We start from the raw sequence: 13,449 nt of genomic DNA, 5'->3' as shown, positions 1-13,449 counted from the left end.
TCCGCTTACTTCCCACATGTGGCTGTGCACAACATGCGGAAAGTAAGCAGAACAATTGCGGATGGTACCCACGATCCGGAGGAGAGGAGACTGTCCTCCGGGCTTTGGGTACCATATCCCTGCAAAAAATAGAATTTAAAATAAAAAATGTTGTTATTCTTACCTTCCGGCGTCCCGCGCAGCCTTCTCTCCACGTTCTCGTTCCCAGTAATCCTTTGCGAAAATGCCCGCGATGACATCCGTTCTCGCGGGATCGCGAAGTCTCGCGGTCATTCGCGCGACGTCATCGCGAATTACCGCGAGACGTCGCGATCCCACGAGAACGTACGTCATCTCGGGCATTTTCGCAAAGGATTACTGGGAACGGCTGCGCGGGACGTCGGAAGGTAAGAATAACACCGGTTTTTTTTTACATTTTATCTTTTACTACTGATGCTGCATAGGCGGCCTCAGTAGTAAAAAGTTGGTCACACTCGTCAAACACTATGTTTGATGAGTGTGACAACCTGTCAATCAGTTCTCCAAGCGATGCTACAGATCGCTTGGAAAACGCTATCATTCTGGAAGCTAATTACGCTTGCAAATTGCTAGTTTTTCCGCGGGAAAATCGCGGGAATTTAAAATGCGATTTTCCCGTGGAATGGAATTCCGGAATTCTCGCGGTAATTTCCGCTACGTGTGCACATAGCCTTACTTTGCCGGCCCGCATGGCAATAGAGTTTAATTGAATCGGCAGAAGCTACGCACGGGTCCTAGCGGCAAGAAGAGACTGGGCCCGACGCTGGTCCTCTCTGTTCATCGGGCTCCATTCGCCAGTCAGGACAGTAATGCCCTGATGGCGGCCCTGCAATAGTGTAAAATATAAATAAAATAAATATATAATTATATATATCTTTTACTGACACTTCTTCTGGTTCTTGTCTCTTCCCCTCCCTCCCCCCCATTTTTTTTCCTAGAGTGCTATAATTACACCTGTTTTAATTATGTTCACTAATTCTAATCAGCATGTATGCAAATTACTGCAGTAATTAACCAATAGGAAAGTTGTGTAACACTATATAGTTTACAACAGAAGGTCTTTTAGTTATTCATGAATAAGACACAAGCTGAAATGCGTTGATCTTGTCTCATAACTGTAATACAGTGCTGGACAGAATGTTAGCTAAATGATTTTGTCTGCTTGAAATAAAAATTAAAAAAAAAAATTTTTTAGCAACGTCCACCCTTTTCCTTTTGAATAAGTAATACTTGTTTAGGTTTTCCCAATTCAGCCGTGGAGACGTAGTCGCCCATGGAGCCCCATGGGAAGCCTGTAATAGGTGGACGGGCTATCTAACCCTGTCGTGCCCAGTGTATTGGCTCCCGCCCTAACAAGTGTCATACTGATGATGTAAGCCCCAAGGAAAAGACTTGTTTCCAGCGCGGTTCCACCTTAGCTACAAGGCGCCATCAGGGGAGTATACAAATCTCTCTAAAAAATGCGTCTAAGGAAAGGTCCTAAAGCGCCGGCCTCGCGTGGCGTGTGTGGGCGGAGTGCCGACCTCGCGTGGCATGTGTGGGCGGAGTGCCTGCCTCGCGACCCTTAAAATCGTCACAATTTTAAAACAGGTGGTGCAGCAAATCTTACTTAACCCTGGTAGATATTCTACAAATCATTTATGACCCTGCTGAATTGTCTCGTTTGCAGCTCTAATTGTGTCTCTGCGTTTTACATCATCATGAGTCCTCAACACCGCAGGAAGTCGAAGCAGCCGCAAAAGAGGCCTGCAGCTTCTCCTCAATCCTCCCAAAGTGCAAGGCCGTCAACTTCTCAATCTCCTCAAAGAAAGAGGCCTGCAACTTCTCGATCTCCCCAGAGTAAAATGCGGCCATCCACTCCAGGTAAAACAAAGTTGCATCTTTATTAAAGGGGTATTCCCATCTCCAAGATCCTATCCCAATATGTAGTAGGTATAATAATAGATGGGTGGACCCCTGGATGTTCGGGTCCAGCGGGTTCGGCCGAGCAATTAAGAAGGGAAAAAGAAAAAAAAAAAAGTTAGGGTACCCAAACCTGAACCCGGACATGTGTAGTGTCCCAGTACCTCCTCCTATCTGATGCAAAATATAGTTGTTGGGTGGTTACCAAAAACTTATGTCCTGTTATGTGGTTTATTCGATAAATTGTCCTGTACTGCTATCTACTGTCCAAAGTGTAAAGGTGCAAGAGTTGTGGTCACATGACACACTCTCAGCCTGGTTTCCCGCTAGAAGCTGCTGAGGGAAGAGTTGTGGAGGAGTTCCTGTCCTCCTGTGAGGAGCGATGTGAGGAGAGGGCTACTTCCTAGACTGCTCTGCCTTTAGCCTAGGTCCCACTTTCCTTAATCTTCAATCTGCCGTGAAACTGCCACAGCCTACCCCAGGAGGGCATATTTTAATCCTTATAGAGATAGAGCTGTACAAGGGCTCTTCTGCTACACTCCATGCCGTAAATGGTTCTGCCAGTGTGAGTGCCGCATGTGTACTGCATCTGCAACTGTACGCCCTGCGACAGGGACCCATATCAAGACTTATCATGAGTAAGCAGTAAACACTTTCCACAGTGAACGAAACGGTGTAGGCACATCCTAGGTGGTAGTAATATACCTGAAGGACTGTGTGAATTAATATAGTAACCCGGTATATAGCCGACAGTCAACCAATCACTTTATTCAAGCCATTAACAGGAAAGATTCCTTCATAAATGTCACGGTCACCATCACTCTTGCAACCTAAAATTTCAAGCTTGTATGAAGGACTGCGATACCATCGCTATGGACTATGTATTGTGAAGTGAACACAGTAAAGACTCACTTTTGATTACATTAATAGCCCTGTCCGCATTCATCCTTGAAACTACACACACACACACTAAGAGACAGTAAGGGCTCAGTGTGAGGGACACAGGGCTAGCAGGCCACAATGCCGCCTGTGACATTCCTAATCTTTTTATTATTGGCCGGCCCTGGCACCTATAACATCTAGTTTCCCGGGCTCTGCACATGTGCATGATAGTGCAGCAAACACTGCTTCTGATCGGCGATAAAATCATTACTGCTGTTCAGAGAATCTCTGTTCCCACATTGTCAAATGACAGTGTGTGCGCAGCTGTGATCAGAGGTATAAAGTTTTCCTCTGGTCACTGGCGCCAGCTGATGGGACTACTGCACCCATCAGCCTGCTATCGCTAATATCAGAGAGAGAGTAGGAGTCGGCTGATTGGAGTATTCTTCAGCCTGCGCTTTAAATAATTTAAAAAAAAAAAACGATATGGGTTTCCCTGGATTTATGATAACCAGCCAGGCAAAACTGACAGCTGGGGGCTGCAACCATCATCTGTCAGCGTTAACAAGGCTGGTTATCAAGAATAGAGGAGCTTTTTTTTTTTTTTTTTAAATTATTGAAAAAAAATGACGGTGTGGGGTCATTTTTAACAACCAGCCAAGCTGAAGCAGAAAACTGGGGGCTGGTATTCTCAGGCTTGTAAGGGCCATGGATATTGGGCCCATCAGCCTAAAAGTGGCAGCCTGCAGCTGCCCAGAAAAGGTACATCTATTACTTGCCCTGTAGCGGTGGCAAGTGGGGTTTATATTTGTGGGCTTGATATCACTTTTGTATTGTCTGGTTACATCAAGCCCACAGATTATGGAGAGGCCTCTTTATGACACCTATCCATTACTAATCCTATAGTTGTAAGGTAAATAAACACAGGCAAGAATAAAGTCTCTTATTTTAAGTAAAACAAAACACACTTTTACTTTAGTTTAAAACTACCTGAAGAGCCCGGCGCTGCCCGGGCATAGTAACTAACTAGGGTTAGTAATAACAAATTTATAATGAGAGATATATATATTCTCTGAGTGTAGAGCCCCGCCCACTCCGCATAGCCACATTCACTTTAATATCCCACATCATCCCGTCAGCCAGTGCCACCAGACAACTGCCACTAATATCCCACATCATCCCATCACAGACGCCAGACTACTCCCCCTAATATCCCACATCATCCCATCAGCCTGGGGTCAGAACCAGAGCGTTGAGTGGATTTGTCCTGACTTCCATACCAATGATCCCTTTAATAGAAGCCTGGGGTGAGAATCAGAGAGCTGAGGGATTTACCCTAACTTCCATACCGGAGATCCCTTTAAGAGAGGCCTGGGGTCAGTACCAAAGCGCAGAGTGGATTTGACCTCACTTCCATACCGGGGATCCCATTAAGAGAGACTGGGATCAGAGCCAGAGCGCTGAGTGGATTTGCTGTGACTTGCATACCAATGATCCCTTTAATAGAACCCTGGGGTCAGAATCAGAGCATTGAGGGATTTGCCCTAACTTCCATACAGGAGATCCCTTTAAGAAAGCCTGGGGTCAGAACCAAAGCACTGGATGGATTTGCCCTGACTTCCATGCCGGAGATCCCTTTAAGAAAGGCCTAGGGTCAGTACCAAAGCGCAGAGTGGATTTGCCCTAACTTCCATACCAATGATCCATTTAAGAGACCCTGTGGTCAGAACCACAGAGCTGAGTGGAACGGTCCTAACTGCCATACCAGGGATCCCTCTAAGAGAGGCCTGGGGTCAAAACCCTGATCCGTTTAAGAGGGAAGATGTGCCTATGGGATGGAGGATGTGTGATGGGGATATGGGCAGGGGGGGGGATTCATTTCTGTCATGTGCTCTCTGCTCCTTTCAGGGGGGCAGACAATGGCTGGGAGCTTATGTTCCCAGGGATGCTAGATTTCTCCCACCATGTCAGTGTCTGCTGAGGTGTTGTCAAGTGGGAAAGTTTGCTCATAGCAACCAATCACAGCTCAGCTACTTTTAACCAGCTCTGGTGAAATGAGAGATGCTTAGTGATTGGTTGCAAGGAAAACTGTTGCTCATAGCAACCAATCACAGCTCAGCTTCTTTTGAACAGCTCTGGTAAAATTAAAGATGCTTCGTGATTGATTTGTGTTACATACATACATACATACATTCACTTTTATATATTGAGATAACAAACAGTTAGGTGAGTGTAACTCCTAATTCCACTGAATCCCTCGTCTTCTGTAATAAAACAAAATAAAAACCAATATCCCTCACCTCTCCCTTGTTCTGTCCCATGCCGTAATCCATGTGAGGGTTGCTAGATTTCAACCTGGACTGAGCCAAGATATTACTGACCCGGCTGAGAGCCACTAATGAATGAAAGCACAGCTGAGAGCGCCAGGGCTGTGGAGTCGGAGCTCATTTTGGTGGAGTCGGTATAAAATGGACCGACTCCGACTCCTAAAATATATAATTGTGTACAGTAATTCAATGCAGAATGTGCTGAATATTTTTCTACAGGAATTTGGGAAAGTTATGAAATGTCCTATAAATGACTTTTCTATTCCTGACTTAAGGCTACATTCACAAACAGCGTTTTTCCTGCGTTTTTTGAGGATACGTTTTTCAGCTGCAAAAGCAGATCAGCTTTTTAAAAAACCGCATCACCTGAAAGGTTTTTGAGCTCATAGATAATGTTTTCAATAGCAAAAGCAAATTCGAAATCTGCTCTATCTATCCCTTTATCCATATCTGTCTATCCATATCTTTTCTGTACCAAAAAGAATGAAAGCTGGGTAGCACACAGACTAACACTGTAGGGGTGTGCAGTATGAGGTTCTGCAGCAGCCGGGGTGTGCAGTATGAGGTTCTGTGGAATAGTATGAGGTTCTGCCCCCCCCTAGGTTTGATCCTGGCTACGCCCATGGTGTGAATGTAGCCTGAGGATCTAGGGTTTCTTAGCTGAGATTGTGTGTGTGTGTATACATATATATATATATATATATATATATATATAGCTCAAAGTGTGTGTGTATGTCCGGGATAGGCATCCGCACCGTTGCAGCTACAGCCACAAAATTTGGCACAGTCACACGTCTGGACCTCAAGAGCGTCCTAAGCTATGTTGTGAGGCGAAATTTTAACCCCACGCGTTCCAATTCACCAAACAATTTTGCCCCTATCTACATACTGGGGAAAAAGTGTGTGCGCGTCAAGCCCCACCCCTCATTATGTCATAATGCCCCTATTTGCATACTGGGGAAACTGTGCGTATCAAGCCCCGCCCCTCATTACGATGGCACAATGGTTGCCATGGCGACGCTGATGTCATCATAAGTTGCAAGCCCTGCCGCCGCTCATTATGATGTCATAATGGTTGACTATGAGATGGAGGCTGTGTGATGGATATATGGGCACTGGACTATGGGATGGAAGATATGTATGACTGGTATATGGGCACGGGACTTTGGGATGGAGGATATGTATGATGGGTATATAGGCACGGGACTATGAGATGAAGGATGTGTGATGGGTATATGAGCACGGGACTATGGGATGGAGAGTATGTAGGATGGGTATATGGGCATGGGACTATGGGATGGAGGATATGTATGACGGGTATATGGGCACTGGACTATGGGATGGAGGATATGTATGATGGGTATATGGGCATGGGACTATGGGATGGAGGATATGTATGACGGGTATATGGGCACTGGACTATGGGATGGAGGATATGTATGATGGGTATATGGGCATGGGACTATGGGATGGAGGATATGTATGATGGGTATATGGGCATTGGACTATGAGATGAAGGATGTGTGATGGGTATATGGGCACGGGACTATGGGATGGAGAATATGTATGATGGGTATATGGGCATGGGATGGAGGATGTGTGATGGTATATGGGCACTCGACTAAGGGATGGAGGATATGTATGATGGGTATATGGGCACGGGCCTATGGGATCGTGGATATGTATGATGGGTATATGGGCACGGGACTGTGGGATGGAGGATAATTATAATTTGTTATAACTAACCACAGTTAGTTACTATGCCCGGGCAGCGCCGGGCTCTTCAGCTAATATATATATACACACACACTCAGTACAGACTAAAAGTTTGGACACACCTTCTCATTCAAAGAGTTTTCTTTATTTTCATGACTATGAATATTGTAGATTCACTCTGAAGGCATCAAAACTATGAATTAACACATGTGGAATTATATAATTAACAAAAAAGTGTGAAACAACTGAAATTATGTCTTATATTCTAGGTGCTTCAAAGTAGCCACCTTTTGCTTTGATTACTGCTTTGCACACTTACATAGTGTATTACATATTTAAAATTTATTACAGTTTTGTGTTCTAAAGTTGTATTCCAATAAATATATATTATGTTCTATCTAAATATCTTGATTATTGTATCATAAAACTGATTCAATGTCTGATGTTCACATTGTACTACAATACATTTTTCACTTAAATATAAGCAATATATGTGGGAGTCGGAGTCGCAGGTTTGGCTTACCCACTCCACAGCCCTGGCGAGCGCAGCCTCAGTGACTATTGGTGACCTCATAGTCAGACAGTTCAGGGGGCCCAGCTGGGAACGCAGCATCAGGGACCTGCGGTAACCTCTGATGTCACCAGTAGTCACTGAAGCTGCGCTCACAGCAGCTCATTAATCAGTGGTTTTCAGACTGTACGGTCGCATCTTGGCTCTGTCCAGGTTGAAATCTAGCAACCCTGAGACATGGATTATGATGTGGGAAAAGAACATCAGACAGTCAAGGGATATTGTTGTTTTTCATTTTTGTTTTAGTACAGGAGACAAGGAATTCAGTGAAATGGGCATTAGGTGAGTATGACTGTTATGTTATTTTTACAATTTTAATTTTTTAAATGTGTTTTTATTTAAAAAAAATATACTTTATACTTGCTGTTTTTATTTACAATATAGCTATAGGATTAGTAATGGATAGGTGTCTTAGACGCCGCTCCATTACTAAGCCATGAGTTTGATGTCACCGGACAATAGAAAGGTAACATCAACCCCACAAATATTAACCCCACTTGCCACCACTACAGGGCAAGTGGGAAGAGCCGGGCAAAGCGCATCTAATAGATGTGCATTTTCTGGGATGGCTGCTATTTTTGGGCTGGCGAGGGGGGACAATATCCTTGGCCCCTGCCAGCCTGAGTATACCAGCTCCCAGTTGTCTGCTTTAGCTTAGCTGCTTGTCAAAAATAGGGGAGACCCACACTGTTTTCTTTTTTAATTAATTTTAATAATTAACAAAACCGCATGGGGACCCCTCTATTCTTGATAACCAGTTTTGCTAATGCTGAGGGTTGCAACCTGTAGCTGTCAGTTTTGCCTGGCTAGTTATCAAAAATACAGGTGAGCCCACCCATCTCTAGTAGTACTATTATTAGCAAATGCCTCCAATTACAAAGGTAGTATAGTTTTTCTGTTTCGCTGTCTTTTCTCATGTGCAGGCATTGCAGGACCTTAGGTATCCATGGTTACGACCACTGATAAGTGACAGCTAGTTGCTAGTGGTCGTTACCATGGATACCTAAGGGCCTGCACATGAGAAAAGAAGCAAAGCGAATCAGAAAATCTAGTACATTTCTGATTGGAGGTATTTGTTAATGTTATTACAACTACTACATATTGGGATAGGATCTTGGAGTTGCGTATATCCCTTTAAATCCTTGTGTCAGTGCAGGCAGATGTAAACATTCCTGTTGCCACTAGGGGGAGCAGGTTGTATGTAAGGTGAATTTGTTAACAATGATCTCCCCCTAGTTGTCATTGCAGAAACCTTCTTATAAACTGTGATGAATTTCTTCTGGATAAACTAGGAAAGGGTAAAAAGAAGGCCACACCGCGGAAAAGACTCTACCGTCCTGGAGAACGAGCACTGAAGGAAATAAGGGAGTACCAGAAGTCTACGAAGCTTCTGTTACAGAGAGCTCCATTTTCCAGGCTGGTGAGTGGAATTGGTCTCTGTGGCTGATCTTCTGCATCTTCTGGTTTGTGATCAGTAAGAAAAGTCTTCCTTCTATCTCTTGTAGGTGAGAGAAATCTGCATGGCGTATTCCTGTGGAATGCCGTTCTCCTGGCAGGCTACAGCAATAATGGCGCTGCAGGAGGTCCGTATCCTTTCCAAATGCTTGTGTATAAGTAATGGGGGCTGAGCAGGGGCCCCCTCTGTTTTCAGAATGTCTATGTATAGGGGAGTTGCGTATTATTGGGGTCTCAGAAGCCGGACCTGAACACTTCCTTCAGCTGTGTAGTGACCATGGCTTTAACCCATTCCTTACATCTGATGTATTAGTGCGTCCTTTGTTGGGTGCTTGGAGACGGCTCCTTAGCTGAGCACACGCCACATGTCAGACTGATGGCTTCATTTAATGCTTGCGATGCATGGGGGGAGGTGTGCAGTCTCGTGCACCCATCGGCCCCATACTCTGATTTGTTGACATGGCACCCATACTGCTTGCTGTAAATTCCCGTGACTGCCATCATAGTATTGTACTATGAAGCCTAGACATAACAGCAGTGCTCATTGCTTCATAGGAGACAGGCAGCTTTCCTACACTGTAATACTGTGGTATTGCAGTAAAAAGAACAATCACAGGTTCAAGCCCTCTAAGGGAACATAAAAGTGAGGGGGAAACAATGTAAAATATAAACATTGGAATTCTGAAAAACCACAAGCATGTTTGGTATCTTTATGTGTTTTCTGTGAAAGTCCAGTCATGAAAAATAAGGCATTATTTAAACCATATGATAAATACCTTAAAGGCTCTTTCACACGTCCTGGTATTTCCGGTATCGGAGGTATCAGTGTACGTCTATGGCAATCATCTGCCGCATCAGTGCTATGGAAGCAGCTTTACTGTTTGCGCTGTTCACCGACGCTGGGTGCTGAAGATGGCTCTCATCATTCTCCCCTGCTCGCACTGCATTCAGCGCTAGCAGGGAAGAACGTTGAGAGTTGTATTCAACCGATAACAACGAGAGCAGTCAATTGCTGATGGGACTACTACTTAAATCAGCCTACACCTGCTGCCGCTAATAACAGTGAGAGCAGGAGCGGCTGATGGGAGTATTCATCAGCCGCCACCTGCGCTATAAATAAATAAAAAACAGCGTGGGTTCCCCTATATTTTTGATAGCCTTGCAAAACTGACAGCTGTGGGCTGCAACCCTGAGCTGTCAGCTTCAGCAAGGCTAGTTTTCAAGAGTAGAGGGATCCCCCCCACACTTTTTTTTTTTTTTTTAAATTAATTAAATAAATTAAAAAAAAATCTGAATAAGTTCCCAGTCCACCATTTTTTAAAACCAACCTTGCTGGTGTCCTCAGTCTGGTAAAGGGCCATGGATATTGCCCCCTCTAGGCTAAAAATAGCAGCCCACAGCCTACCAGAAACGGCACATTTAGATGCGCTTTGCCTGACTCTTTCCACTTGTCCAGTAGCGGTGGCAAGTGGAGTTGATGTCATCTTTGTATTGTCAGGTGACATCAAGCCCACGGATTAGCAATGGAGAGGCGTCTATAAGACACCTATCCAGTACTAATCCTACAGTTACTTTATACTGGCTATGTCTTTATTTACAATGTATTTTATTTGAAATAAAACAAACGGTCGGTCTGTCCCACGCCGTAATCCATATCTGGGAGATAATTCGATTTCAACCTGGACGTCTATCCAGGCTGAAAACCATTGGTGAATGAGCTACGAGCGCAGCCTCAGTGACTAGCGGTGACGTCATCGAGGTTACCACTAGTCATTGAGGCTGCGTTCCCAGCCAGGCCCTTTAACTGCGGTGACCTCAGCACCGTGAGAAAAAGTTAGTGATGAGGTCACCATAGTTCAGGGGCCCGGCTGGGAACGCAACAACGATGATGTCACCGAACCCACGCCATTTTATTTATTTATAGTGTAAGTCGGCGGCTGATGAATACTCCCATCCAAGGCAGCAGGTGTAGGCTGATGAGAGTAGTAGTCCCTTCATCCGACGCCTGCTCTCGCTGCTATCAGTTGACTATAACTCTCAACTTTCTCTCCTGCTCGTGCTGATCGCCGGCAGCAGGGGAGAATGATGAGCTATCTTCAGCACCCGGCGCTGGGTAACAGCGCTTACTGTACCGTTGCTTCTCAGGCGCCAGGTAGTGTCGCACTGAAACACGTGTGTCATCAACGTGCATGTGTGCAGGACATTTTGCGGCCTATGCTGCTGTTATACAGACATGTCAGCTTATTTTGCCCATGGACACACGGTCAGTGGAAACACAATAACGTGCACAGACCCACATGGTCTACGTGTGTAAGTGTCTCCAGTATATGTGAAAACTGTGTCCGCAACGACACACTGACATGTCCAAGAATGCTAAAGTACGTTAAAATCTGACCCATGGGCCAAGTTTGGCCCACACAGTGATTATATTTGGCCCATGATGCTTGCCCCATTATTCTGTTTGGAGGACTATGCGGGGCCCTCGTAATTTGTGGAGTTCAACATACTGTATATGTGCAGGAATTCACTGTGGGGGTATTGAACTGTGTTTGGGGGGTACTTTTGTTGGCATCATACTACATCTATAATATTCAAGCTTTTTATTATATAATCTCCATTTGCTTTTTACTGCTCGTACATAACATATTATTTCAGTACGCCCCATTTGTGATAATTATAATGTACTTTGTGGGGCAGGCCCTTTAAGTTTGTTTCCATGTGAAAAGGTTCATTATATTTGATCATGAGGAAAAATTTCTTCAATTGTAGATTCCCCCCCCTCCCAATATTTATCAAGGCTGGTCTGTGACGTTGCCTAAGTTTATTCTGGCCCTCTGTATATTTCTGTTTGACATCTCTCCCTTAAAGCAAAAAAATAATCAAAACTCCAGAATTGCGTTAATTTTCTGTCCCTGTGAGTAACCTGCGTGGCTTTACACGTGTGCCCATGGCTACAGAGTCTCTGGACTTGTCTCCCATTGAGCACATCACAACCTCCTTGTTTGGGGAATACACAGGAGCTGCCAGCAGAGGATCTTTATGTTTTGTCCAAGTGCATTCAGTGGCAGAACCTTTCTCAGACAGCCATTAATAACCTCAGTGATAGCAGCAAAGGCTGTAATTGCCGGGATTTCTGCACTTGTGTTACTGATACCTGATGCTGAATAAATTAAGATGTTTCCATATTTTTATATCGTTAATATGTCTATTCTTTTTGTGTTGCTGCTTCAATTTTGAGTAGTGTTTATCGGCTGTATTTATTTTAATATGGCACTATAAACGTACACACCCAAACACTGGGAGAACATACTAACTGACCACGGAGCCACCATCATAGCAGCTAATCTCAACCCACTAGCTCAGCAGAAAGTGAGAATTAGGATGCAGTCAGACACCTGCATTACTTGCCAGAGGATCGCACCGGACTGGCTGCCGGCTCTCCTGACCTGAGCATGACAGCTGCATAGAAATGCATCACACTGTCATACTGGGGTCAGGAGAGCCACCGGCCACACCGTGCATTGTGATGTGATCCTCGGGCAAGTGATGCATCTGTCTGACTGCACCCATCAAGGGGGAAACGGGTGAAAATGCCGGATACAAGTTATATAATTCTCTGAAATAGTGTTACCCCCTTGTGTACACATACATGGCAGGCACGCTTTAATGCTCATACGTTTTTCCTGTTTCCGCAGTCAGCTGAGGCCTTCCTCGTCCACCTTCTCGAGGACTCCTACTTGTGCAGTCTCCATGCCAATAGGGTCACCCTCCAAGTAAAGGACATGCAGCTTGCACGGAGAATCCGCGGCATGAAGGATGGGCTTGGATAATGTCATATTATAGGCATCTTTTCCAGAGTTCTTATGTTTCACAATGAGAAGTTCCCAAGAATAAAAAGTTCTTTTCACAAGTTTCAGAAAAATACAGAAGTTTAAAAAGTTTAAAAGGAAGCCAGCTTTAGCGCCCCCTGATGGCATTAGTTCAGTGCTGGCATGTTTCCAGTTACCATAAAATGTCATTTAAAACCAAAGGTTTTGCTGGTAGCAATGATAAGTAACAGTGAGGTTTTGGAAAGACACTAGTCTCATGTGTATTGGGGTTCTGAGACCTATGCAAAGCGGCACATTCTAAGTTATATTTGTATTATTTTAGTGCTTGATTTCCATTTTGTTCAGAGTTGTGTTGTGTATATTGATAATTATAATAAAGATTTCTGTGTTGTATTTCTCTCACACACGGCGGTGATCACTGACTCGTGCTTTGCTGCACTGTTCATTGGAGCAGAAGGTAGTCAGATATCCATCTTACTGTGGTATGAACCATTCTGGAATTTGGCATGTGCTTTATGTAAATTGTCACAAAGTCATGTGGGCGGGGCCTCCACTGCATATAGTCATGCAGCCCAGGCTGTAATTATACCCACATTATTGACATCCCAATGATTTCAGCAGATTGGCTCTATAAATCCTGTGCACCATTCTGTTTCCAGGGCGTGTACAATGATGTGGATGGGCTCTCTTTCAGGCCTCTAGGGCATGTGTAGTGATGTGGATGCGTTCTTTTTCCTGGGTGTGTGCA

The 13,449-nt window shown here is 44.5% G+C and overlaps 1 protein-coding gene across 2 annotated transcripts; it reads left to right on the top strand.

Moving 5' to 3' along the window:
- Positions 1–1,694: 1,694 nt before the first annotated feature.
- On the top strand, positions 1,695–13,103 carry LOC141087487 (histone H3-like centromeric protein A). 2 transcript variants are annotated; one of them, XM_073573040.1, is made up of 5 exons: positions 1,695–1,881; positions 7,663–7,698; positions 8,709–8,836; positions 8,922–8,999; positions 12,567–13,103. In XM_073573040.1, the coding sequence occupies exons 1-5, from the start codon at positions 1,719–1,721 to the stop codon at positions 12,699–12,701; spliced, it is 540 nt and encodes a 179-aa protein (XP_073429141.1). In that variant the 5' UTR covers positions 1,695–1,718; the 3' UTR covers positions 12,702–13,103. The 2 variants fall into 2 exon arrangements, with proteins under 2 accessions (XP_073429141.1, XP_073429142.1); XM_073573041.1 differs by lacking the exon at positions 7,663–7,698.
- Positions 13,104–13,449: the final 346 nt, after the last annotated feature.

This window comes from Dendrobates tinctorius, unplaced genomic scaffold, assembly GCF_039654945.1.
Source record: "Dendrobates tinctorius isolate UK_male_01 unplaced genomic scaffold, ASM3965494v1 ptg000034l, whole genome shotgun sequence".
Taxonomy (NCBI): Eukaryota; Metazoa; Chordata; class Amphibia; order Anura; family Dendrobatidae; genus Dendrobates; species Dendrobates tinctorius.
This window is presented reverse-complemented; position numbering and strand designations above follow the sequence as displayed.